Source organism: Lytechinus variegatus, chromosome 13 (genome assembly GCF_018143015.1).
Source record: "Lytechinus variegatus isolate NC3 chromosome 13, Lvar_3.0, whole genome shotgun sequence".
Lineage (NCBI taxonomy): Eukaryota > Metazoa > Echinodermata > Echinoidea > Temnopleuroida > Toxopneustidae > Lytechinus > Lytechinus variegatus.
Window position 1 is genome coordinate 9,257,753 of NC_054752.1, and position 27,782 is coordinate 9,285,534.

General features: G+C 36.7%; 1 protein-coding gene across 3 annotated transcripts in view; it reads right to left on the minus strand.

Moving 5' to 3' along the window:
• LOC121426111 (partitioning defective 3 homolog) overlaps positions 1-27,782 on the minus strand; it is a 95,149-nt gene that overhangs the window by 31,296 nt on the left and 36,071 nt on the right. For all 3 annotated transcript variants that reach the window (XM_041622276.1, XM_041622279.1, XM_041622278.1), the window contains 2 exons: positions 10,454-10,712; positions 6,440-6,558 (listed from right to left, as the gene is read on the minus strand). In XM_041622276.1, coding sequence (XP_041478210.1) covers positions 6,440-6,558; positions 10,454-10,712 — 378 coding nt within the window. The remainder of the gene's footprint in view (positions 1-6,439; positions 6,559-10,453; positions 10,713-27,782) is intronic.

The following is a 27,782-nucleotide window of genomic DNA, read 5'->3' on the forward strand; positions in this document are numbered from 1 at the left end:
TCTGACTCACGACTTGCAAACAGATGGTCGTGTGTTCGAATCCCACCGCAGTCTGGCATCCTTTGGCAAGACCTTAATCCACACTTTGCCACTCTCGACCCAGGTGCTAAATGGGTACCTGGTACATGCAGGATGTGAAAGTCATTGTAGCTTGTCCAGTACTGTGTGCACCTCACCGGCGACTGACTATACACAATGCTAATACTCCCCAGGGAGTGGAGGATGACATACATTGTGTACGGGGAATGACTGATTAAATCCAATGACCGGGGTTATAATATATCTGTAAAGCGCTTAGACACGTCGGCCTAATGTATTGAGCGCTATATAAAAGCGGAATATCATTATTATCATTAATCCTTCAAAAATTATAGGCCTATAAAATCAGTATTGGTACCTACATGTAGGACCATAGGAAATGAAATATTCTCCACTCCAATCTGGCATATTATGGTATACCATATTTATGACTATAATAACACGAAGATGTTCAACCATAAATCAATAAACCAGTCTTGACTGAAGGTTACCTTAACACGCTCCAAGGGACCTTCGGAAGTTATCTCCAGAAAGCTTTAATTGGGAATGATGACACTTCATTAATCTATTATTAGCCATGTGAAGACTATCGTCAAAGAGGAGTGAGATGACTAGTCTCTGTATACTGCACCTTGCTTTCGTTCCGAAGGATATACCACAGAAAGCAACTGGTCACATATTGCCAGTCTAATAGCTACAGTTTTCTGCAGAAGACTTTCTCTGCTCTGAATGACCTATAAATAATGATTGATATGTTATCATTCAACACTTGCTCTTTGACGAGGTGTTGGACATGGGTCACTAAATTGCGAGACCACAGTTTCACCAGCTGAGCCATTGTGCCCTCAACAATGCAAGAGCTACATTTGAGCTGCAGCCTAAGTTCTCAACCACAGTAAAAATTTTCTAATTATCCCACACTTTTTCTGATCCACCAAACTACAAATATCCTAACTGAAATGAACTCATGATTATTTGTGATAAGCTTTCAATTAGGAAAATAGAGATTACGATCCTGAGTAACTTCAACTTTTCTTGTAAATGGCACATTTATTTGGTAAAATGTCAGCCAGGCAAAGATGCTCTCTGGGTCTGGCTTGGGATGATTTATCCATAACAATATACCACAGCACACTTTGCCAAATTGGTTCACAGTGCTTTGCACCCCAAAGTCACTTTCAGGGGTTCAAATCCTCCTGCTGCAGCTATTGCATCCCATGACAAGGCTTTTATCTACACTTGCTACACTTCACCCAAGTAAACGGGTGTCCAGTAGAAAGATTTCCTTGAATGCTACAGCACCTGAGTTCAGTAGTCACGCTAAAACCAGAAAATAATAGGTTTTGTTGGAATTTGTGCAAAATGTTGCATATTCTTTCATTTTTTTTTTGTTATTGACTGCAGCCTTTGGAGAAGGAGATTCTTGAAATATTGTATTTATCTTGAGGACGGACAATCTCAAAATTAGGGTAAACAGGGGCTCATGAAGACCAGCCAAAAGCTATCAAGATGCCTACTAACGACAATGACCTTCAGATGAGCACATGCCTATCCACTTAAAAAATACTCACTTCCTCAATTAATATGCTCATCAATAGCAGTCTAATCAAGCAGCATCAATATGTTCTCATTTCTCTCCTGACTTCAGGCAATTGCAAGCTGTAAGCTCTCGCAAAATGCCTTCTACAAGTACTGTAATACCCTTTTTAGACAGGCTAAAATAAACCCCGTACTATTGGTGGGGCTAAATGGCAATTTAGCCCCACCTATAGTACGGGGTTAAGCTTAGCCCACTTTCGTTTTACACAGCGTTTTTGCAAAGTGGGCTAACCCCACCTATAGTACGGGATTATTTGGCCCTGCAAAAAAGCAGGGTTATCCCACCAATTGCGGTGCTAAGAGCAATAGTACGGGGTTAAGATCGCATGTGTAAAACGAAAGTGGGCTAAGCTTAACCCCGTACTATAGGTGGGGCTAAATGGCAATTTAGCCCCACCTATAGTACGGGGTTTAGGAAATTTTACCGTGTGTAAAAAGTGTACGAGTGAAGTACTTGTACTACGAATGATCGACAAAAACCACTAGTCCGGGGTTAGCAAATTATAGCCCCTTAAAATTCCCAATCACTGCCATGTTAAAGCTTGATATCCAACATTGTTATATTCCAATTTTTTGTTAGGGTAAATTGCCAAACTGCCATTCCATCCATCAACATTTCATCTAACAACCATTTGGTCCAATCATCACTTCATCTGATCGCCAGTCCGTCCATGACCATTTCGTCTCACAGTCAGTTGGTCTAATATCCATTTTATTTCCATTCATTTCGCCCAATTAACACATAATCCAATTAGACCAAATGGTATATGGACTACATGGCTATTGGACCAACTGGTTATTAGATGAAATGGTGATTGGACGAAATGGCAATTAGACCATGTGGATATTTGACAAACCGATGGTAGACCAAATGATAGTAGACGAGTTGGCGATTGGACAAATTGTCATTGGACCAATTGGAAATATACCCTTGTTTCCCCAAGAGAATTCATGTTATTACAATTTGTAATTCATCATTTCAGTGCTATAATAAATGAGAAAATAGGATTGTCTATGTACCTCACGCAGCTCAATATTTCTTTATCGATATGCGGTTCATCAGCTCAATAAAACCACACATTAGTGGTCTACATTTTTACTGCCGCGAACATAATCTCAAATTCATGAGGATCTTGTCATATCATGGTGGTAAACATTCAAAACATTCTGCAATTTACAATACCAACAATAGTATTTCAATGTTGCTGTTTAGTCAGTGGTTTTATGCTCATTGACCAACAATCCGAGACGAAGACATTCATTTTCCACAATCAATGCATTCATTAAAATAACAGAAAAGGTGAAAAGTTCTTTCTTAGTGTGATCAAATTGAAATTATTTAATCCGGGACAAAAATCAAAGGATAACTTTTATTTTGTGAAACAGATTATTTTCTTAACGATATGGTACAATATTTTTTCTGTAATTTCATTTTCATTTAATACTTTTACATGAAACGATCATATTTAAATTTGATAAAATTATTCGCTTTTTAGAATTGGCAATAAACTAATATTTTCTCAATTAATATTTGACAAACTTGGAAAAAAAAACATGATAAAACAGAGCTGAAATTAACCAAATTTGGTAGAAGAGGGCCAACACGATTAAACACAAGTTGTAAAATCTACAATTTCTAGAAAAGCTTAAGAAATAAAAGGATGTGCCTTGGCTGAAGACTAATCAGACATCATCACACCATTCACTCCCACCTGCCTATCTAAATTCCTAAGGGGGGAGAGAGAGGAGTGAGGATAAACTAATGCACGTGCTCCGATTTCACGAATCTTGGTAGGTCTCAAACACCTTAGCTATCGTGTACATGATAATTCACACTGCCTTACAAATTTTTCAAACTGTAGATCTCAAAAGTATTGGTTCCAAGATGTTCTTCATTCAACTACAATGGGAAAAGATGTCTATTTGAAATCAAGCAAATGAACGCAAAGTGAAATGTGCACTGAAAGCATTTTCTCCCAAATCTCCCAAATCAAGGACAGAGGTTTTCACTACATTGTGATTTTTGATTGAATTTAGTTAATTTTAATAGTTTTTGAGTACAGAATGAAATAATAATGGTACATAGGGGATGATTTAAATGATATAATAATGATCAGGATATGTTGTTGTAATGTAACTTTTGAATTAAGCTGAAAATTTTTCAACGAAGAAAACTGTGAATGGGTCAAGCAGGTCTGTCATTTCAGTATCTTAAGCTTTAATACAGGCAAATGACTTTGAACAGTGTTCCAAACACTTTCAAGCCTCCAAAATCGCAAAATATTTTCTTTTCTATAATGAGGAATAAAAAACATTTTTATTTAATTATGCAGACCTACAATACATATTAACTCCTCATGAAAATATGCTGGTAGTCAATCTATAATTGTTAAAATATCTATAACCTAAATGACGTTTATCATAAGCTACCCCACTTACATGTACATTGACTAGACTGACTTTACAGGCTTTCTACATGTTTGACTAATAGGATACTGACGTACAAGCATCACATGTTTCATCTCGTTATTGCAATCATATTGTCATCATTGCGATTGGAAATGAATTCAATGAATTAGGGATGAAGGAATGAATAAAACTCCATAATTCAAATGCCATCATTCAAATCGCACCTTTAGAATGAATGGTAGGCCTACTCTGCAAGAAGCATTATTTAGCATCTGACACCGTACTCTGCGTTAACAATCAGACATTGAGGCCGCGTCCACAATTGCCTTACAAATTAAGGGATATTAAAATGTAATTTATCAAGCCCTCCAGCCACTGGGGGGTGCTTAAATCAACTGAGCTGCTTGTTTGCTAGTTGTAATTTATAATATTAATTTCTCAAGTCCCGTTCCAGCTTCAAAAAGGCTGCAAATATACACGTACATGCAAGTTGTGTACAGTACAATGTCAAGTATATCCCTGTATATGTACATGTTTAGTATGGACTTCCAATGGCAGAGCAGAAAACACAAATTGATCCCACCTTGACCACATGCAATCATTATTATTGTAACATGTTACAACTCAATCAAGAGCTGCCTCATAATAAATTCTACAAAAATTGAAGTATTTGGCATTTCATACATGAAAATGAAATAAAAATCCAGATTATATTGTTCTATATGAAAATCTGAAAAAAGAAACACTCCAGAACTTCTTTTTGCCTCATGTCGCAGGTATTTTGGCAATGTGAAAGCAATTTACGGGAACTCATAGCCCGGCATGGAGTTGGGCGCGGGCGCCGTGCGTGGGTGGCTGCTGAACTAGTGATTTTGAATCTCGCACCTTGCCTGCTTATCAGACCATACTGCGCATGCTCATAACTCCAGGAACTTATCCCGAAGGGTATGTCTCGGGGCGGTGTGAATTAAGCAGGGATAATTAATCCTTTTTTAGCCTAAAATGTTCTCGTAATTCAACAGGAATTCTTATGATCGAGGCGGCTTGAAACCACATAATGTTGTGCGTATTTTTAGGACTATTTTAGTGAAATGAAGTGAAACTTATGACGTCATAACTGTCTCATTTCACATCTGCCCTCCCCTCCGTTTCATAAAGGATTTACAACTTTTGTAATTTTGTCATTATCGCAACTACCATTTTGATTGGCTACTGAGCCCCCATTACCTTGGCAACTCTTTATAGAACAGTCCTGATTGTTATAAAAACTTAGCATTATACTCATATTTTTTTCAAATCAACTTCCTATTAAGGTGGAAGAACCATCACTGTTAGCTGCCCTCAGGAGAGCATGGTATTTTTTGTTAAATGTTGAACCACTGTCAGTATTCAGGCGACTGGGCAGTTAAGGTGGGTGCCCAAGACGATCGCCATCATCACCTCGGGTTATCACAAGCCCTGTGGCTGGACTCGGCCTATAACATCATTATACTATCACTTCCTCGGCAAGCTGGATGTACTCGATATCTTTCCTCATCTTTATTTTAAGACAGCTACAGAGGTTAACATGTATACCTTGCCTCGTAAGTTTGCCCTATCTTCATTCTCTTTTTGCCCGGATCATCTTCTTTCTTTATGTTGTTATTGTTGCTTGCTACCAAACATGGAGCTATAGGGGGTTTCAGACCGTCTCGAAGTTCGTCAATTCCAGGTATTTCTGATGGGGAAATTTACCCAGATCATAATGTACCTGGTAATAGTGGCAATGCAAAAGCAAATTACGCATAATCTCCCTGAAAGAAAATACCCATGAAATAGTAGGTATTTGTCAATATTACGAGAACTTCCGTGAGATTTTTCCAAGGTCGCATGTATTTTGGCAATGTGAAAACAATTTACGGGAACTTTAAGCCCAGTGTGAAGTTGAGCGCGGGCGTCGTGGGATGCTGCAGAGCTAGTGATTTTGAATCTCACGTCTCGCTTGCTTATCAGACCATATTGCGCATGCTCATAACTTCAGGAACTTATCCCGAAGGATATATTTCAGGGCGGCATGAATGCAGAAATAATTAATGGGTATTTTTTTAGCCTAAAATAGTTCTCGTAATTTAACAGGGATTCTTATGATCAAGGTGGTTTGAAACCACCTAAAGTGTTGCGGAGGATCTTGCCTTTGGGTCGCCATCTCAAAACCCAGCCTTGGCATAATTTCCTTCAGCATGAATTTATCCATATTGTGCTGCTCTCAACCCAGGTGAGGTGAAAAAGTCCCCAGCAGGATTAAATCCTTGAATGCACCAAGCACCTTTAGCAGGCAACTAGATAATCGCTGCCTCATAAATGCTATATATTGTTATCACCTTTTAATAAAGGAAAATACCAAGTAACATACCTTAGCAGGTAAAGTATTTGCATTCTTGTCCATGACTGTGTTTTCACCGTTGACATCTGATTTGGTTAACATACTCGATATAACAGGATCACTCCCTCTCCTCACCACCAATTTAGAATCTGCATTTTACACAAAAAGAAGATATTTCGATAAAATATCAATAAAGAATTGAACACAACTTTTATGGTAAACAAGAGGATATGAGTTCCATTCTTCAGAATCATGCAAGAAAGAAGATGGGATGAATGAAGGATAAATATAAAATAACTTGAAAAATTATTGAATTTGTTTTTTTTTATGATATAATATTAATGATTCCCTGTAATGTTTGGAGGTGCACTCATTTCAATCAATCTTAGTTACAATAGGTATTGATTGTGGCAGATCTGTGTATCTTTCTAGAAAAGTTAGTCACCAAAAAGTGACGAAATTGGGTGAATGGAGGGTGATTTTGGCCGTGATGAAGGGAAATTCACCCTCATGTATTTTCTAAGCTATATTGCAACCAGATATTTTCTATGAAATAGTGAAAGAAAAAAAAATGATATATCAATTCTATCTATCAACAGAGCCAAAGCTTATTCCTATTACGGAACAAGTGGCAAAATAATGTCTAAATATTAGGGTAGAAAATAATTTTCATTTTTAAGGGGCTATCTTTTTTCACATTGGAGCAATTGTCAGTTTCGGGGGCTATTTTTTTCATATCAAGGGCTACTTTCTAGGGGCAACAAGTAATTACGCAGTAAAAGCAAGTGTCATTATTATGCCATAGTTACATTTAGAATACTGATTTTCTATCAATAATCTTGAATATTTTTTGTGACAGATCTTGGGGCGACTCAAGAAAGAATGGTCGCACAAAAGCATGCATTTTGGGGGAATTTTAGGGGCGATTTGAGCCGTCATGAAGGCAAAACCGCCCGTCGCCTTCATGTATTTACTACGCTGCTACATGTGCATTAATCAATACCCAAGACTACATGGAGTTATATTTGACTCCGTGCTCATATCTAGAATGAAATATGATTAGATATAAATAGCTCGGCCTAGCGGGTGGTTCATTTCAAGGGTAACATGAACCTATCAAATGATCGCATGCAAGGCTATTGTGAATTTATAAAAATTGAAATTCAAATACTTGTCCTCCAAGAAATACAGAAATACATAGGCCTTTGAGTAAAGTCATCCGAAACTTGACACAGGGAAAAAAAATTGTTGTGTTAGGGGGCTATTTTCACAATCAATTGCCATAAATTTTCAACATCGGATAAGCTTTAACATTACAGTGAATAAATTGGGGAATTTCGGGGGCTCTCTTTACATTTTCAAGGGATCTTTTAAGCATTTAAGGGGGCAAAATCGCCCCAGCCCCTTTGTATTTTTTCCCTGGTATGGAGGTACTCGAAAATGCTTTAACATTTGGTGGTGATTTCATTTTATTTTCAAGTTGTGGTTCTACTTGTGGGAACATCGTGGTCTAGTTGTTCTGACTCTCGCCTTTCAAAAAGAGGGTCGTGGGTTTGTATCCTAGCCATGGTGTGTTTACTTCTGCAAGAAATTTATCCAGATTGTGCTGCACTTGACCCAGGTGAGGTGAACGAGTACCCAGTAGGATTAATTCCTTCAATGCACTGAGCACCGCTGATGGTAGCTCGAGCTAAAGCCGGGGGTAAAGACAGCAAGCTCTTTGTATCCTCAGGCAAAAAGCCCAGCTATTACTGGTATTATCATTATCTAATTCTTCTGCAAAAATTACCTCTTCAATAATTCATACTTTTACACAAGAAAATATTGCGTTAAAATTACAACTAAGAAAATGGTGGGAATAAAATGAAGGTGTCCATGCAAAAATAATGATATTTTCTTTCTGATTGCACATGCATTCTGTGACTGTCTATGTACAGGTAATATGCATAAAGGGGAATTGTTTTTTCTTTTTTTCTGTAATCTCTCTATTTCTGCATATTTCCGATACATGTACCTGTGCAATTAACAACTGTGTTTCTGTTTAATAATGAAAATAATGAATACCATATGGAAGATAGAAAAGATCACCTTCATAGGTTGAAGCTATACCAGGGGCCCGTTGCAGAAAGAGTTGCGTTTAAACGCAAGTCAAAAAATCAATCGCAAGTCAAAAATGTGCGCTGTTGATTGGTTGAAAATCAAGTTGCGCATGATTTTTAGAGTTGCGTTTGATTGCAACTCTTTCTGCAACGGGCCCCTGTACTGAAACAGGTGACTGATTTTTATGCTCCGATTACCCAACAGGAATTTAGTTTTCAAGAATCTTGTAGTAGAAACCAGTAACTAAATTTTGACCATTTTAATTTAAATTGCACAAAAAAACTCATGTGCAAGGTATAGTTTCAAATAAAGAAGATTAATCTCCAGCTCCAGCTTCGTAAATGACAATAAGAAACACTTTTTTGGAGGGAATCATCTTCGCTAGCTGCTAAGGCATTTGATCCACAAAATTGTCATCTTTAACGTCTATGACTAGGACAAAACATTTTTAGTGATTTGATTTGCAACATGTACATGTATAATCCTGTTCAAGCGCATCTGTCTCATTCCCAATACGTGCTTCTTTACGTTCTTGACTCAAATTTGGTGTAAATTTCCTCTTGTATGAATAGGCTAGCATTATAGGTGCATGATCCCTCACTTGTTACTACCCAGTTCAACCACATCTGCCTCATTTTAATGTGTCTCTTTAAACGTTCTTGACTCTAATTTTGCACATTTTCCTCTTGTCTGAATAGGCATTCAGGCAGTTAGATAGCTGCACGATCTCTTGTGAAAGGTAGAGAAAGCCCAGGTAATGCCTGTCAAATCTACCTGGCTTTAATACATCCTTACCTTTGCTTCCATAATCAGATCTGACATGAGAAAGAAAAATTTAGAGATGAATTTGCAAAATGACAATCACATGGTTGCACCCACTTTCATTGAAAATGGCCAGAACAAATACATGTAGCTGAGAATCATGTGTTCTGGTGGTTTGCTTTAATAATTTGCATTTTACAAGCTTTAATAATAAAAGACAGCATCAGCAGATACCTGCAATGCACTAGCAGCTATTAGAGAACAATTTTGAAAAAAAAATTCACAGCAAAAATAAGCTCTGGTATGGTGTACAGTATTTATACTAATCACAGCGTCAGCTTAGTCGGTTGTGCAAACCCCTTACTTGTGTTAAGGGTCTAACTGTGCAGCCTACTCATCATGCCTCATGTACTGAAGGCCCTCTCGTAACAGAAAGTTTTGTATGTGCTAGTCTTTGCATGTAGACACACTTGTTGATCAAAGTTTCAATCAGGGTCTGTGCCTGCAGACTAGTGTCAGCTATGGGTGCTACGAGAGTAGACCTCAGTATTAAGAGAGATGCCAACCTTCTTTACAAAAAAAGTGTTCATGGAAGGAAAATGAGTATTCTTTTTTACAAAAGGAAGGGTTTTATTTTTCAATTTCCTTCATCGGAATGATCACCAGCCTGGAGCTCTTATACGCTGCATTATAAAGACATGGTACGGGGTCAGAGTGATCTACGCATCTGTTCATTGTCAAGGATCTTTCGGCCCCTTCACTGAGCATAGGCGCTGCCGCTCCAACTATCGAAACCACATCATGCAATAGCTATGGTAGATATTCCATGATCAGAATGTAAAAAAAAAAACATAATGTCTTTTTCATAGCAAAAAAACAACAAATATAACTAAAAGAAACATTTCATGCAAAAAAAAGGGAACAGCGTATTCATAGCAAAGATGCATAACAAGGAATGGCTTACTCATAGAACAAGAACAAATATAACCACCCCCCCCCCCCCCGGTCTACCTGATTGAAACTTTGTTCAACAAGTGGGCCTCCACACAAAGACTAGCACACAACCAAAGCTACATTGTAGAGGGCCTTCAGAACACAAGTCATTTGAGTGAAGGATTTGCACAGCAGACTAGGCATCTCTGTAAAATTAAAAGGACGAGGGTCAAAGGTCAAAATCATTACCTGACTCCTCCCCAGTCACCACGACGTCCATCTCGTTGTCCTCTTCCAGTGTGCCGTTCATGTGAAGGTTGTTGTGGTGGTGGCTGTGGTGCATGTGGTGGATCTTGTTGTTGCTGTTGTTGATGTGGTTCATATCGGAGAAGTTGATGGGGCTGGCGGTGCCTACCGAGCTGGCGCAGGTGCTGGTGCCATCCCCCAAGAGGTGGTTGCTGACCACTTGCGCTCGGTTCGGATCTTGCTCCTCGAAATGTGCGGTCAACTGATATCAAAGAGTAAAAAATACACAAGGATATTGAATATATGTTAAAATTTTCAGATGATTAATAATCTATCATTTTTTTTTCATCATTGATTTGATCCATAAAAAGCATAAATCAATCTTTTGGACGAAAATAAACGTGAGAGGAGGCACCAACTACAGCAGTCGTTAAATTAAAAGAAATGCGGCGAAATCGCGCACCAGTACACTAAAAATGTACTGCAAAAATGCAGATGAAGTTAAAATAAAATGTCAAACAAATTACATCCGGCTGACAAACAGTGAGTCTGCTACATTTTTTTTTATTTTTGCTTTGTAGCAAAGATGTCCAAAAAGAATATCATACCAAAGAGTAAACAGATTGAAATAAGTTTGGGCTGTATGCGACAAAAGTGTCATTTACAGAAGTCAGAAATATGAATGTAAATAAACTGAATTGAATGAAGAAAAGTATACATGAACGTGTAGATAAGAAAATATTTAATATCATAATACGAGTATATCTAAAAGTATGCCGCTGGTTTACGAATAAATAAGTCTTGAGAACCAATTCTCAAATCCCTTTCAAGACCTATGTGTAACTTCTACCTCTAATTTGCTAAATACCATCAACATGTTTCTATTTCTAGGCTAGGGGGCTTGGGAGAAACGATGTGATGACACAGTAAATTACTGCGAAGTTGAAAGACGCTAGTAGCTATTTCTGGCATCGCTCTCTATTCGTTGCCTCTCAAAATAATACCCTTATCAAGTAGGTTGATCAGATAGGGAGCTGTTCACACTTTGCTATAATGCAAATCTGTTCACATTTGAAGAATAAGACTTATCTGCAGCAATATGAAGGTGCAATCAGGTACATAAATGGATTATTATTATTCTTAAGGCCAGACAGAGTTTTGAGTCCAAGCCGGAAGGCCAGCTCGACCCTCTTTGGTCAAGGAGCAGGAGTTTGTTTCTCCTCACTTTGCCGCTCCTTACCCAGGAGATGTATGCATGAATGGTACAAATTCATGAATCATGTTCATAGATTAAGCCCTCTACACCAATTGGGTATCCCACAAACAAATCATGAAAAGGTATCTTCTAATAAATCAGTACATTTTAAACACAGTAAGTAGGCAAAAGTGGGAAAATTGCACAATGTACTGGATGAGAAGCTTGTAATGCACATGTACATATCGTCGCACGCACCACGAACCGTCCTCTCTGTGCAGATACAGTGCGCTATCGCGCCTCGCGATTTCACCACGAACCGTCCTCTCTGTTACGATGCCCACTGTGGCGTAAATAATTCACTTCAAGAAAATGTAAAGATACGGGATGAAACTTTGGAACCTGAACTATCGAACAAAGACACCTGTAAATAATTTGCTCTCCTTGTAGGTGCACTTATTGCTGTTTTTAAAAAAAACTTTTTTTTAAATGTGTTCTCTGCAAAACTAACTTTCGCATCGAAGTGTGCATAGAGGACGGTCCGTGGTGCGTGCGACGATATGTATAAACATGGACAATTGGATCATTGGATTTATACATAAAAGAATGTACAAAAAAATGTACAGCTATTACATTGGCTATACATATGACTGTTTCCAATTTTTATAATCCCTAACATTTCAAAACAATAAATTCATTTGCCATGAAGGATAGACACGTAGTGAGAGACAGACAGTAGGAAGACTTTTTTTTTCATTTTATCAAAAACTGCATGTAGCTCCAGACATCACATGCCTGGAGCAATATTCCGTGATGGACCTACATACATGTACGCAGGTTATAATTAGCACACATCTTCTCCTCTTTCTCACTCAATTATCGCAAGCACCACCTGCATTTTTGCCACCACATAATTTAAACACTTTTTCAGAGGCAAGAATTATTAAAGCAACCGGCATCATTTTTTCATCTTGACATTACACTGCATGGTCTGTATCCTGAATTAGGATTTAATGTTAAGCCTAGCTGGTCAAAAGTTGTCTTTTAACCAACGATACTCAGTTGTGACACAAATATTCATTAATACAAATAATAACAGGAGGTTGGTTCTAAAGTCATTCATAACTGTCTCAGAAAGATAAATGAATTATGCTTCCTCACCAATAATGAAATGTATGCGGATTGAACTCAAGAATAAACATTCAAAACATAGAATGTAGGGGCAGTGATTTCTGTTAATACCAGTATTAATCAAAATGGAAAATCTGTTCTGGTTTTTATGTTTTTTCATGAGGAAAAACACAGAATTTACCTGTGTTAAAACAGATTTTCATGTCGCTGCGTACAATTTCTACTTATAGTTGTACGACAAAAAACTTAGATCAAGTTTTAAACATAATTACATAAAAACTTTCAGAAAATAGAATATTAATGTTATGTATAGAAAACTGGCATTTTCGCATCCCATAATTTTAGCAGTCATGTTATAACATGACCTAACACTAAATTGGACTTCAGAACACACACCTACGTGTACATGTACGCATGTGTTTTCTAATAAAGGCCTATAGGATCAGTAGTCTCCATACAATATATTAGAGGAAAAAAGAATGTCTTTCAAGCGCATTTCAACAGGTCAAGAGAAGATGGAGCAAATTACAAAAACAATGCATTCACTCATCATCCACTGGGAGTCTTTGGGGAACTGGTATCAAATATTTTTGAAGAATTTCTCTCTCCTATCTCATCAAAGAAAGACGGCGATGATGGATAGTTGGCTTTAAAAATGTCTTCCAAACTGTGCAGGAGGTACAGGAGCACCGGAGCTCGTCGATTTTGACTGTTACACAGGACTTGTACACTGCAAAAATACCGGTGTTAATTTAACACCAGCTCAGTACTTCTATGGAATGCTGAAATTATAATACTTTTTTCCAAGATCATGGAAACTATCATCATGTACCAAATTATTCATTATACATTTGTATTTTCATATTCTCCCCATTCCACAACTCAATTAATGTTTGACAACTTTTTCCAGCAGGATAATAATGAATTTTAAATGGTGAAAAAGCTGACAACTGGCTCCATAATATAATGTGTGGTCTAACTTAACCCAGGTTTGGTTAAACCTTGGCAATATTAAGAATACCACCTTATAAATCATATTAAGGTTATCATATATATATAAGTTGTTAAAGAAGTCTCAAAATCTGAATCCTGAAAAACAACAAGATTTCCTCACCTAAAAACAAAACCAGTGACATTATATCAGTGATGTCATCAATGATGTCAGAGGATTTTGATATCTCAGTGTTGGTCCTGACCCCAAAGACCTCATGTTTAATCAATATAATCAAAGATTTTTCTTCTCCCGAGTATTGTCTGGTGACAAACTTCTACACAAACTCTGATAAATGGGGGCAAGCAGGGAAAAAATTACACAGGGGCTCAGGGCAATTTCACCCCCAAAATGCTAAAAAAAAATTGAAAAAAAAAAGCCCTGGGATTTTTTTAAAGAGCCATGGAAAATCCCAATTCACCACAATGTTATTCAATGATGCAGATTTACATGTAGGCAGTAGGTTGTAAAAAAGGCCCCCAAAACTAAAATATTATTTTTTGCCAGGGGGGGGGGGGTCAAGATCTATCAGGCAGCTTCACATGCCTATGAGGAATACACCGACAATTTTATCATGGACCTTTAGTAGCGCCATGATTTTACAAAAGGCAACATTACACACAATCTTTCACATCCTACTTGGCAGAGTATAGATTCTAGAAGATTTCACACTCACAATAATACCCTTTTCATGGAGGACTGTCATGGCGGCTACGTAGTAAGCACCACGCTAAGTTTATACCTCACAAATTAAGTCATTTGATCTACATTTCTCTTCGGTTTTCAAGCCTCTACAATGTCAAAGAAACAAAAACGTCAGGACACTCCAACCAAGGCACAAGGTAACTCCAAAAATAAGTTGTTTAAGGAGAATTCAATGCATGTTTCGAATGCCATGAGTGCCGAAGTTTGCAGCGGTAATGCGGCGACCTTACACGCCGAAATCGTCGGTGCTGAGGAGAGCCGGGCGCCTGCCTGGTTTCAAGCCTATGAACTAAGGCTCGAGAAACGCTTCGACTCGCTGCGGGTGCAGATGTCAGAGGTGAGAGAATTAGAATTTCATGTAGCGGATTGTGATGAGAAGGTGAAAGCACTAGAGAAGGAGCTGGCGAGATGTTGGGAGAAAGTTGACGATCAAGAGAACAGATCTAGGCGTAATAACGTAGTATTTTTCAACATTCCAGAAGGCAAGGAGGGTGATGGAGGGTGCAAGAAGTTCCTGCTTGGCTTTTTGAGCAAGGTAGATCCAAGTCTTGCTGGAGTCGGCATTGAAAGGGCTCACCGTACACCAACAGGACCCCGTCCACAGCAATCAGGTGCAGATGGAAAGGTCAAGGACAGACCAATCCATGTGTGCTTCTCTTCCTATCAGGAGAAAGAGAAAGTATTCAAGACCTGCGTAGGGGTATTCAAGAAGGATTTCACTTATGAAGGCAGACGTCTTTTTGTTGGAAATGACTTAAGCCACCGAGTCCAAGCTGAGAGGAAGGCATTGCTCCCCCACCTGAAGAAGTTGCGAGAAGAAGGAAAGAAGGCTTTCTTCGTATATCCCGCCAAGATAAAGTATGTGGAGGGAAATTCCCTGAAGCTATTTACTCCATAGACATTTTGACATCATAGACATTATGACATTATAGTCGTCGTGACATTACTATGGTTAACCGTTTTTGTTTTTGTTTTTCAGTACACGCATTTTGTAAACACTCCTTACTTTTGAGGAGAGTAGGGGAAGTTAAGGGAGTTGGTAGCTTACCTCTGTGAAGAGAAAGTTATATTTGTCAGTATTTGTGAGGTATTACAAAGCTATGAGAATGTCGGAGGGTTATTTTTGTAGTGGATTACTACTATATTGTTTTTGTTTGTTGTTCATTCATACAAGATCTTTGTTAGGTGTTACGTGTTCATTGTTAAATGTTCATGTATGTGTTGTCTGTCTGTCATGTTTTTGTTATGTCTTTATGTTGTCTCTCATGTATCTTAAAGAATATATGTATGTACAACAACCAGAATTGGTGATAAATTGCATTTTAGGTGAATACTATGGGTTTTCTGATAAGAGTGCAGTGGTAAGAGAAAAAATGTGTTTGGTAGTCCACGTAAAATGGCTTTAGATATCATTACCTTCAACTGCAGGGGTTTACAAAACAATTTCAAGAGGAAAAAGTTATTTTCTTTTTTTCATGAGAAAAAGTATGATATTTTATTCTTACAGGAAACCCACTCCCAACCCAGGGATGAAAATTTTTGGAAAACCCAGTGGGGGGCCAAGCTTGTTTTTGTAGTTTTTCTACCCAAGTAGAGGAGTAGCAATATTGTTTAAGCCTTCCCTAAATTTGAAGATCTTATCTTGTATTTCAGATGAGGATGGAAGATATATCATATTACAAATTGAAATGGATAAATCAGTATTTATTTTGGTGAATGCATATGGCCCAAATGAAGATAGCCCAGACTTTTTTATTGAAGTATTTGAAAACTTATGTGAACTAGGTAGCTCTAATATTATATTTGCTGGGGATTTGAACATAGCTTTGGGTCCAATGGATTATAAAGGTTCAAAAAAGCATCATAGCAATGTTCATGCTAAAGAAATGTTTGATTTATATGCAGAAGACTTTAATCTAGTAGATGTTTGGAGGAGGGAGCATGAAAGGGAATATGGCTTTACTAGACATCAACAAAGTCCTACTGTATTTTCAAGGATTGATTATATTTTTGTATCAAGTGACTTGATTAGTATGGTTAAAGAATCTGATATACGAGGGGGTATATGCTCTGACCATTCAATTGTTTTTATGACACTTTTGTTGGGTCACCCTCCTCGAGGAAGGGGATATTGGAAATGTAATTGCAATTATTTGAGACATGATGCTGAATTTTGTAGTTTCATTAAGGAAAGGATCAAAGAATTTAAAGAAATTCATAGGTCGTCAGAGCAGAACCCCAATATTATCTGGGATGCATTTAAATGTTATATAAGTGGTTTTTGTATTGAATACTCTAGTAGAAAACAGAAAGAAAGGAATAGAACTAAAGACAATTTGTTAACACAGATCTCAGAACTTAAACAGAAACTTCCACAATGCCAAAATAAGAACTATGTAAATGACAAAAACCAGGATTTATTTGCAGAGTTAGCCAGTCTAGAAAAGGATTTGAATGAAATCCTTGATAAGGAAACAGCAGGCTTAATTGTGAGGTCAAGAATAAAGTGGGCAGAGCATGGTGAAAAGAGCTCAAAATATTTTTGCAATTTGGAAAAAAGGAATAATGAAAAGAAAACAATTCGGCAGCTTAAATTGGATAATGGAGAAATTAAGGTGGCTACTGATAAAATTCTTAAGGAATTACATTTATTTTTTGAGTCTCTCTATTCATCTAATTACTCTAAAGATGATTCTGAAACAGCTTCCCGATTTCTTTCTGGCCTTGATATTCCACAACTGTCCCAGAATGATGTGTCCCGCTTAAATTCTCCAGTAACCAAGGCCGAAATATGGTTAACATTGAAGTCTATGGCAGTTAACAAGACCCCTGGCCTGGATGGCCTACCTGTAGAATTTTATACTGTGTTCTTTAATGATATAGTAGATATGTTGATGAAATCATATGAATTCTCTTTTGCCAATGGTTTGCTTTCTCAATCCCAAAGAGATGGAGTAATAACCCTTTTGCCCAAAGAGGGTAAAGATCCTTTATATGTTAAGAACTATCGCCCTATATCTCTGTTAAATGTTGACTATAAATTGATAGCTAAAATTATGAGTAATCGCTTGAAAAAAGTGCTGAATTCTCTAATCCATCCGGATCAACAGGGTTTTTTAGCAGGACGTAATATAAGTGCTAATATTCGCACTATTATTGATATTATTGAGTATGCAGATTTTGTAGATATTCCAGGTTCGATAGTGCTGTTGGATTTTGAAAAAGCTTTTGATCGTGTAGAACATGAATTTTTATTTAAGGTGCTGGAGTATTTTAATCTTGGAGGGAATTTCACTAATTGGGTGAAAACATTTTATAATAACAGAGTTAGCTATGTGACTAACAATGGATTTTTGTCTCGTCCCATTTCAATGTCAAGAGGCATTTTTCAAGGTTGCCCTATTTCTCCTTATCTGTTTGTATTAGCCATAGAAACTCTAGCAATAGCATTAAGAGATAATCATGATATACATGGTATTAAGATAGGGAACCTGGAGAAAAAGGTCAGTTTGTTTGCAGATGATACTATATGCTTTTTGAATGGAGATATTGATTCTTTTCTCAATTTATTTGAAGCTTTACATTATTTTTCTACCTTCTCAGGATGCAGAATAAATGTAGCAAAATCTGAAGCCATTCATGTTGGCAGTTTAAAGAATAGTGGTTTAACCCCCTTCCAGGAGGAAGGATTAAAATGGAATTCTAGAACATTCAAAGCTCTTGGGGTTACATTTTCTTTACAAATTAAGTCCCTTTACGAACTCAATTTTCCTCCAAGATTGAAAAAGATGGAACAAACCATTAATTGTTGGCGACAAAGAGGTATTTCTTTATTGGGCAAAATAACAGTTATTAAGTCACTTATACTACCACAACTTTTGTATTTATTTTCAGTCTTATGTATTGATATTCCTAAAACCTTCTTCAAGAAATTAAACAGCTTATTGTTTCGATTTATTTGGAGTAATGGAAATGACCGTGTAAAGAGGAGTATATTATGTAACCAGTATGAAGAAGGTGGTCTCAAAATGATTGATCCATTATTGTATGCTAAAGCGCAGAAAATGGTGTGGGCAAAACTTTTTTTTGATGAAAGTTATAGTAATTCTTGGAAATGTATTGAAATAGAAATGTTGAAAATTTTTAATGAGGATCATCTTGTATTGTGGAAAACTGAGGCACCTCATTGCGATTTGAGAAGAATAGGAAACTGTCAAATAGCAGCATCTTTAAGTATTTGGTATGAGTATAGGTCTGCAATGATGAAAGACATGAATTTACATCATTATCATTTACAAGACTATTTATGGTGGAACAAAAATGTCAGTGTAAAACATAGACCTTTTTTTACTATCCAGTATGGCAGCAAAGAGGTATTCATACTATCTGTCAATTGTATTATGGATTCAATAGGGTAAAAACATTTGAGGAGTTAGTGTTGGATTTTGATATTCCCATTGTGGATAGAAGGAAATATGATTCACTATTGAATGCTATTTATTTAGACTGGTTTCTTGATCCTAAACAGGTAACAGAAGACTTGTTTGATTCAATTTTATCACGGTTGGTAAAAACTTGTAAGGTTCCAAAACATGCTTATGATGTCTTGAGAAGTAAAGAATTTGTGTCTTGTGAAAGGATAGAAAGCAAATGGGAAGAATGGTTAGGTTTGGATTCCAATGACATTGATTGGCCAGCAGTCCACAAGAGAAATTTCAGATGTACTATAGAGACCCAGTTAAAGTCATTTTATTTCAAATTATTTCATAATGCTATTGCAGTGAAGTCTTTCTTATTTAAAATCGATAGAAGTGAATCACCACTGTGCTATTTTTGTGGTAAATACCCTGAAACTTTAAAACATATTTTTTGTGAATGTGAAAAGGTCTTACCATTTAGAAAGAAGCTCACAGACTACATTGATAGTATTATTCATGAAACAACAGTCTATCCTGATATCAGTTTCATTTTTGGTTTTGATATTGGTGGCAAACATGATATGTGTATTAATTTCCTATTTTTATGTCTTAAATTCTATATTATGAGATGCAAGTTTCAAGAAATTGATTTAAACTTTCAGGCTTTCATAACCTTTGTCAAAGTAAAACAGAAAACAGAATACTATATAGCTGAAAAGAATGATAAGTTGGCACTGCATTTCAAGAAGTGGTCCTTTAATGTAGATTAATGCTTATCCCTCACAAAATTATTGTTTTCTCCATATTCTGGAATCTGGATGCCTTTATGTATTTTTTATTTATTGATTAATTTATTTACTTATTTATTTATTCTTTATCTTTTTGCTACTGAGAGAATCGTGTTTGTCCTGTGTACAATGTATGTGTCGTCTGTTCATCAGTTGTGTAGATATTTTGTGTAGATATTTTGTGTAGTACAGTAGCTATGAAGTTTTGTTGTTATTGTATATATTATTTTGTTTAACAATAAAAACATAAATAAAAAAAAAAAAAAAAAAATACCCTTTTCATAAACCTATCCTCCAATTAGCCGCCTAAGAGTAATGCGGATAATTCAATAAAAATTGCGTTCATAAACTCCAAAAATAAGCCGCATTATTTTTACGAGCGCCCGTCCTGAAAAAGGCGGATAATCGCCATGACAACTGGACACGCCCCCTCCGATGCGGTTGTGTTGGAAAAGGGTGACCTTGTGACCGCACCATGGCAATTATCCGCATTATTTGGAAATGCGTTCATAAACTCAAAATCTTGTCCCGATGCTGCTATTATGCGGATAATAGCAGCATCAGAGTAATGCGGATAACTCTTGTCCTCCTCCAATTTTACGACCAAATTATGCTGCTATTAGCCGCCTAATTCATTTTAATGGGGTTTATGAAAGGGGTATTAGTTGGTTTTCCATAAAATCCTCTACAAGTAGGAAAACAGAGAAAAACATTGGTGAAGGTTTGATGAAAATCCATCACAGATTAAGAGAGATTTTCTTTTCCATTTTGGTTTTGTGAAGTCATACATCTAAAACAACCAGCTCCTCCATATGATTTTTTAAGATTTTTAAATTGATAGTAATTTTATCTGTGAAGGGGACATCATCAAAGACATCATTTCTTACCCCCTTCCATTAGAAATATCTAATTCATCATGTTCAACTGAATTATTGGAATTCATGATATTTACATTACATATGTGGGAACTGCTTGCATATGACGTCAAAAATCAAAAACCTTACAAAAATCATAACTCTGTGATTTTAATAAAACAAACTTTTCGTCAGGGTGAACTTCCCCTTCTTATTAATATTTGTCCTGCCCTACATTTTACAACAACATTATTACATCTGCAAGCAGTTGAGAAATGGTTTTCAGAAAAAAAACCTGTAGATTGTTCAAGATGATTTGTACTCTTTTCAGGTGTGTATATTTTGGTAAGAAACTAGAATGACAGCTTTGTTCAATCAAATCTCAATTATTTACCTTCGGGCATTATCTGTATCATGCATGATCCTTACAAGACCATGACGGTATGTACTATACAGCTCTTCGACCTGAGCGGGGGGGGTTTCATAAAGCAGCTCTTAGTTATGAGTGACTACAAGAAAATTATGCGCACCAAATGTTGATTGGTGCAAATTTCATAGTGCCTAAGAAAGGGTCAACAGCTTAAAGGGGAAGTTCACCCTGACAAAAAGTTTATTGTAAAAATAGCAGAAAAAATAATAAAAAATATTGCCGAAGGTTTGATAAAAATTCATCAAATAATTAAAAAGTTATTAGAATTTCAATTATTTGATTTATATGCGAGCAGCATTCCTACATAGCGAATGGTAAAAAATCAATGAAATGTCATTTTCTCAGAAAATTGAAATTGGTTTTCACTGTACCTTTTGTATATCAATATACAAATCACTTCACACCCGATCATGAATAGAAAACAAAATTAAGTCATCAGGAACCACTCATAATTTGAAATTCATGCATTTTATATTACATAACACACGAGGCAGCTGCTCGTTTATGACGTCACAAATCCAAAACTTTGAACTCTCATAACTTTCTTACTCTTTAATGGATTTTCCTCAAACCTTCACCAATATTTTTTACTATTTTTTCTGCTATTTTTACAACAAAGTTTTCTTCAGGGTGAACTTCCCTTTAATGAAACACCCACCAGGTATAAAACATTGAGCTTAGTGATTGCTCAGCAGCCAGTTGTACATGTGGAAAGGGTTGCAAACAAACATATCTCTAAAATAGAGATCGAAAAGCACGCATTTGGGACTTAGGCTTGAAGTTGATATTTGATTAAAGGGGAAGTTCACCCTGAAGAAAACTTTGTAGTAAAAATAGCAGAAAAAATAGTAAAAAATATCGGCGAAGGTTTGAGGAAAATCTGTTAAAGAGTAAGAAAGTTAGTAGAGTTCAAATTTTTGGATTTGTGATGTCATAAACGAGCAGCTGCCCCATGTGTTATGTAATATAAAATGCATGAATTTCAAATATTGTATGGTTCCTGATGTCTTGATTTTGTTTTCTTTTCATGATCGGGTGTGAAATGATTTGTCTATTGATATACAAAAGGTACAGTGAAAACCATTTTCAATTTTCTGAGAAAATGACATTTCATTGATTTTTTAACATTCGCTATGTAGGAATGCTGCTTGCATATGACGTCACTAATCAAATAATTGAAATTCTAATAACTTTTTAATTATTTGATGAATTTTTCTCAAACCTGCGGCAATATTTTTTATTATTTTTTCTGCTATTTTTACAACAAACTTTTTGTCAGGGTGAACCTCCCCTTTAAGTTGTGTTTAATTGCAACTCTTTGTGCGACCGGACCCTTGATGATTTCACAATCGACTATGTACATGTGCACAATCGATGCAATAGATTGTATGGGGCATAATGGTCCAGTGGTTATGACTCTCGTCTTTCAATCAGAGAACGTGGGTACGAATCCCAGTCATTAGTCTGCGGGCACAGACCGATTGAAACTTGGATCACCAAGTGTGTCTCCACGCAAAGACTAGCACATACAAAACTTGCTGTTTCAATTCAGGGCCTTCAGTACACAAGGCATGAGTAGGCTGCACATTCAGACCCTAAACTCGAGTGAAGGGTTTGCACAGCAGACTACACAGTCATGGTGTGTTTTCATTCAGCAAGAAATTTACCCGCATTGTGCTGCACTCGACCCAGGTGAGGTGAATGGGTACCTGACAGGATCAATTCCTTAATTGCACCATCTTTCTAGGACATCCATATTACAACAGGTGTAAGCCTACATGTATTCTGACTTGACAGTAGGCATATCGACCAAATCATTACACTTTGTTCATACTCCTATGGGTAGGCCTTAAGCTATTTTTCACTGAGGAAATCTGTAAATAGTTTTAACTGGAATACAGTAGTGCCACAAGTATACAACAATATGTCAGTTTACTTCTAATACTGTTGACTTTATGCAAATATTTTAATGCTTTCTACAGTAAATAAAAAAAAACACATCATTAGTGCCTAAATAATGCTATTTACAAAATGTAGTCTTTATAAAATATAAGTAAATACCTCCTTCCGCAAAATAGTGCTAATCCTCTTCCCCTTCACTGTTATAATTCATATATGGAAAGTGCATACCGATAATAGGATCAAGCTATATTACTACCATGCAACTACAAGTTGCACAGAAAGCTGCGCCAATTTACAGTATGGTCATTTGAATTATTCCAATTATTCAAGCACTAAGTCAATTGCCTTCCAGCGCAGGTGGATCGCCGCCCGAGTTACCCTATAGCGGCTGCGTGTGCCCTTTCATTCAATTGTGTTGGCTATGATCAGGGGATGTCTTGGCAGTACGGGTATGTAATATTCATAGCATTCGTGCAATGCTAGCCTATATATGAGCCATGGAGAGCTTGCATGATTGATTCACTAGCTTGCAACAACAACAATCTACAACGGATATATCCTGTATAAGCTGCTAAGTAATTTATCTGATTTTCAGGGCTGAATGGCTGATGTGTCTCCAGGGTTTTGCATAATTTTCAAGCAATGTTTCAAGGAGCATTGAAGAGGGCCTGGAGCTTTGGATACAAGGGCTTTTTAGCCGGGCATAGTTATTTACCCATCATTCTATAATGAGATTTGAATTAAGACATCTCAGACAAACTGACAGCAAATAATGAAAAAAATCGGGGATTATCATGAAGCAAATCTGTAATTTGAATCGAATGAAAAGAATGAGAATGAAAATCTGTATTTTATCTTTCGAAATAGAAACATATTCCGAAATTCATTTTGCCCAATTGATCCTGATGTGGGACCAGCAGCCACTCTTAAGAGCATTTCGGGGGCTAAGTTGTCCCTAGCCTCCGTTAATTTTTTCCTTGTTAATAGTCCTCACTACACATGAACTCAGTAATGAACAGGATTCTCAAATAACGTGGAATCTGCTTGCTTTATCACTAGCAGTTACCATGGCAATATTCTGCACTATTCCCTTGCTGTACTCATTAAAAATTAGGGCAGACTATTTTGGAACTAATCAAACCAATTATTAATGCCCTGTTGACACTTTTCTGATTCTGACCATGATGGTGAATTGATGAAAGGATATCGATTTCAGATATGCTTTTCACACTGCACTTTTTTTCCTTAACCCCGGGAAATTGGTGGGGCTAAGGGGGGGTCTTAGCCCCACCAAATTCCTGGGTTAAGCTTAGCCCACTTCATTTTCACACTACGTTTTAGCAAAGTGGGCTAGCACGGTAAATAGTACGGTACTATCTGGCCCTGCAAAAAAGCAGGGTTAGCAGGCTTATTGTGGTGTGTGGTGCTAGCACCACAATTGCGGTGCTTAGAGATGCAGTGTGAAAACGAAACAGGGCTAAGGAAATGGGGCTAAGCATTAACCAATCACAGAAGTCGAATTGCACGTTAATCACGCTCTGTATGGTAAAATCATCAGTATTCATGAGCTGAGGGATAGTCCGGGTTCAGGCATTAAAGGGGAATCCAACCCAAATGAAACCTTGTTTTTATAAGAAAAAGAAAAATCAGACAAGTTGATAGGTGAAAGTTTGAACAACATTGGACAAATAACAAGAAAGTTATGAATTTTTTAAAGTTGTAAATATTGGTAATCACTATACCCATGGAGACTTCAAATTGGCCGCTTATGTGATGTCATAGTGATGTACATGTAAGGCAAGGACTACTCTTCCATGTACTCCAATACATATTATGGCTAAAATGTCATTTTCCCCTAAAGTTTTATTTCAAATTATATTTTTCTTTCATGAGGACATTAAACAATATACTACAATGGGTTATATTTAGATTACTGCCCCAGGGGAATGGGTACTTAGGAGAAAACCACAAATCCCTGATAATAAAGTACATGGCCTATGGGAAAGTTGTCCTTGCCCCTTGTCATAATTTACTTACCCAGTTGCCAATTTGAAATCTACATGGTATTAGTGATCTCAATTTTAAAGCAGCTATATTTTCTCATTGCTTGTCCGATTTCTTTCTAACTTTCACCATTCTGTTTAATTCATTTTTCTCCTTCCCAACACAACATTCTATGGCCAAGGCTGGATTCCCCTTTATCCACAGTTGAGAAGATACATGTAGTAGGGGATAGCTCTATGGAAAGACAGTGTGAATAAAAAGAAAGATAGTATGGGGTTAAGGATAGTCCGGGTTAAGGATAGTATGGGGTCAAGGAAATGCAGTGTGAAAAGCATATGAATTGCAAAGTGTGCACCAGTGTCACAGTAAAGGGGTAGTTCACCCTGAAGTAAAAATTTGTTGTAAAAATACCAGAAAAAAAATCAAAAATACTGGTGAAGGTTTGAGGAAAATCCATCAAAGATTAAAGAAAATTATTTGAATTTGAAGTTTTAAATATTTTGCTAAAAAAAGTCTTTCTTAAATGTGCTGTAATTTGAATTTTTGACACATTTACCAACAGGTAAGTAATGTTTACTATTCTTCTCATTCGTTTTGCATGTGCCAAGTTTGCTTGGCTACATGTAGGGCCATGGAGTAACGTTGTACGCTATATTGCGATATTGGAAAAAATTGTAAAAACCGTGCCTTCATTGACCCCGGTATGCAATTACTTCCACCCGGGCAAATCGCCCGTCAACTTTCGCCGGGGAAGAGATGTCATTGCAAAAGGGCACAAACTTCTCTTTGCCGGGGAAGTGAGAAATGCGCGCCTGCGAAGTTCGCCAGGGAAAAAGGAAGAGGCCAACACGAAAGGGGTATTAGAGAAGTTCCTGTGATGTGTAAATGGGCCTGATTTTGACTTCGGTGTGCTTAAAAAAAAGGGAAACAGGACTCCATCTCCCCTTCAAGGCAAAAGCTGTGGTTGTTTGGGGAGTGCATCCATGCACAATGCACTGTTTACAATTTAATGTGTTTACAAATGACTTGGTTTGTATACCTCCATCACTGATATGTTAATGGCCATCTGCTTTGCTATCTTATCTTTTTACTTGTCCAAACACACACCCACAGGAGGACATTTTCTTCCAAGTTTATTTTCTCTGGAGAACTCTCATGTAACCTTAACAGGAAAACCGCTGACTTGGCTTGCTTAGCCTTGCTACTTCCAAGGTATCTCTTTTTTATAATAAATTCTCACAAAATCATGTAACAGAAAACCACAATATTTTAAAGGTTAGAATGGAAATTACATGCACATCCTGTGGTTCTCTTTTACATTTGACTCAAGCATGTGCATGTACAGTGTGTATTCTTACAAATTTATTTTCAAACCAAATCTGTATTTGTATCATCAAATACTCTACACTACTACATGTACCAGTGTCATCAAAATTCCTTCATAGGAGGAATAATCCCACAAAATCTTGCACAGATACTTGACAGAGGTTCTAGCAAATTTGTTGATGATTTAACTTTTTTGGCCTCTGAAACCTTGAATGATTTAAAGGTAGATTTTTATAAGCAACAAGTTTTGGTGATAGAGCATCCACAGACACTTCAAAACAGTAAGAATAAAAATCAACACTAACAAGCACTTTAAACACACATCCAATGTCTTTATAATGTGTGGTGGGAGGTTTGTGGTTGAAACTGTTTTGATGATGAAGTCTGAAGGTGTAAACATGAACTGTGGTTTTTCTTTCTGGTGAAGTGTCCCTCAAGATGATGAAGGATCTAGACCATGGTCGAACATGGAATTATAATAACAAATCTTTAATAAACTTTAAAGGGGAAGTTCACACTGACAAAACTTTATTGTAAAAATAGCAGAAAAAATAATAAAAAATATTGCTGAAGGTTTGAGAAAAATTCATCAAATAATTAAAAAGTTATTAGAATTTCAATTATTTGATTTGTGACGTCATATGCGAGCAGCATTCCTACATAGCGAATGGTAAAAAATCAATGAAATGTCATTTTCTCAGAAAATTGAAAATGGTCTTCACTGTACCTTTTGTATATCAATAGACAAATCATTTCACACCCGATCATGAATAAAAAACAAAATTAAGTCATCAGGAACCATGCAAAATTTGAAATTCATGCATTTTATATTACATAACACATGGGGCAGCTGCTTGTTTATGACGTCACAAATCCAAAACTTTGAACTCTAATTACTCTTTAGCGGATTTTCCTCAAACCTTCACCAATATTTTTTACTATTTTTTCTGCTATTTTTGCAACAAAGTTTTCTTCAGGGTGAACTTCCCCTTTAAGTCTATAATCAATTACACCTTCAAATGTGAGTACATATAACATACAAGTATATGTATGTAGTGTGCAATTTAGGCCTTTGACCGTCGATGTACATAAATGGCAATCAAAGTATGAGTGATTGATCTTAAAATTCTAACAACCAACAAAAAATAAGATATTACATGTGCAAAATACAATTACAGGAAAAGGCAAAACATTCACTTCAAATTAATCTGTCCAGTCCACCAATATGGTAAAACTACAGGTAACCTTGACCGAGTCAAATCGATTGCACTGACTAGGATGCATAATTTATCGTAAAGATCAAGCATGCAATTAATTGCTAACCTTTGTGTTACAGGACCCTGTTCTAGGAAATTGATTCTAAATTCCATCTTTACAAGGTCAACTCAATATTTGAATATGCCTGAAGGAGTGCATGTACATTATATTTCAGTACGGACTTGTGTCCCTTCAAGGAAGCCCCTTGGTCTCTTGCATAAAATTTGTGAACATACTGATCTTGAGTTTTTAACTTTTGCACCATGTACATAGGGACAGTGATTTTCCATTTTAAAGGTATGAAATAAAATGGAAATTTTGTTTGGTTCTT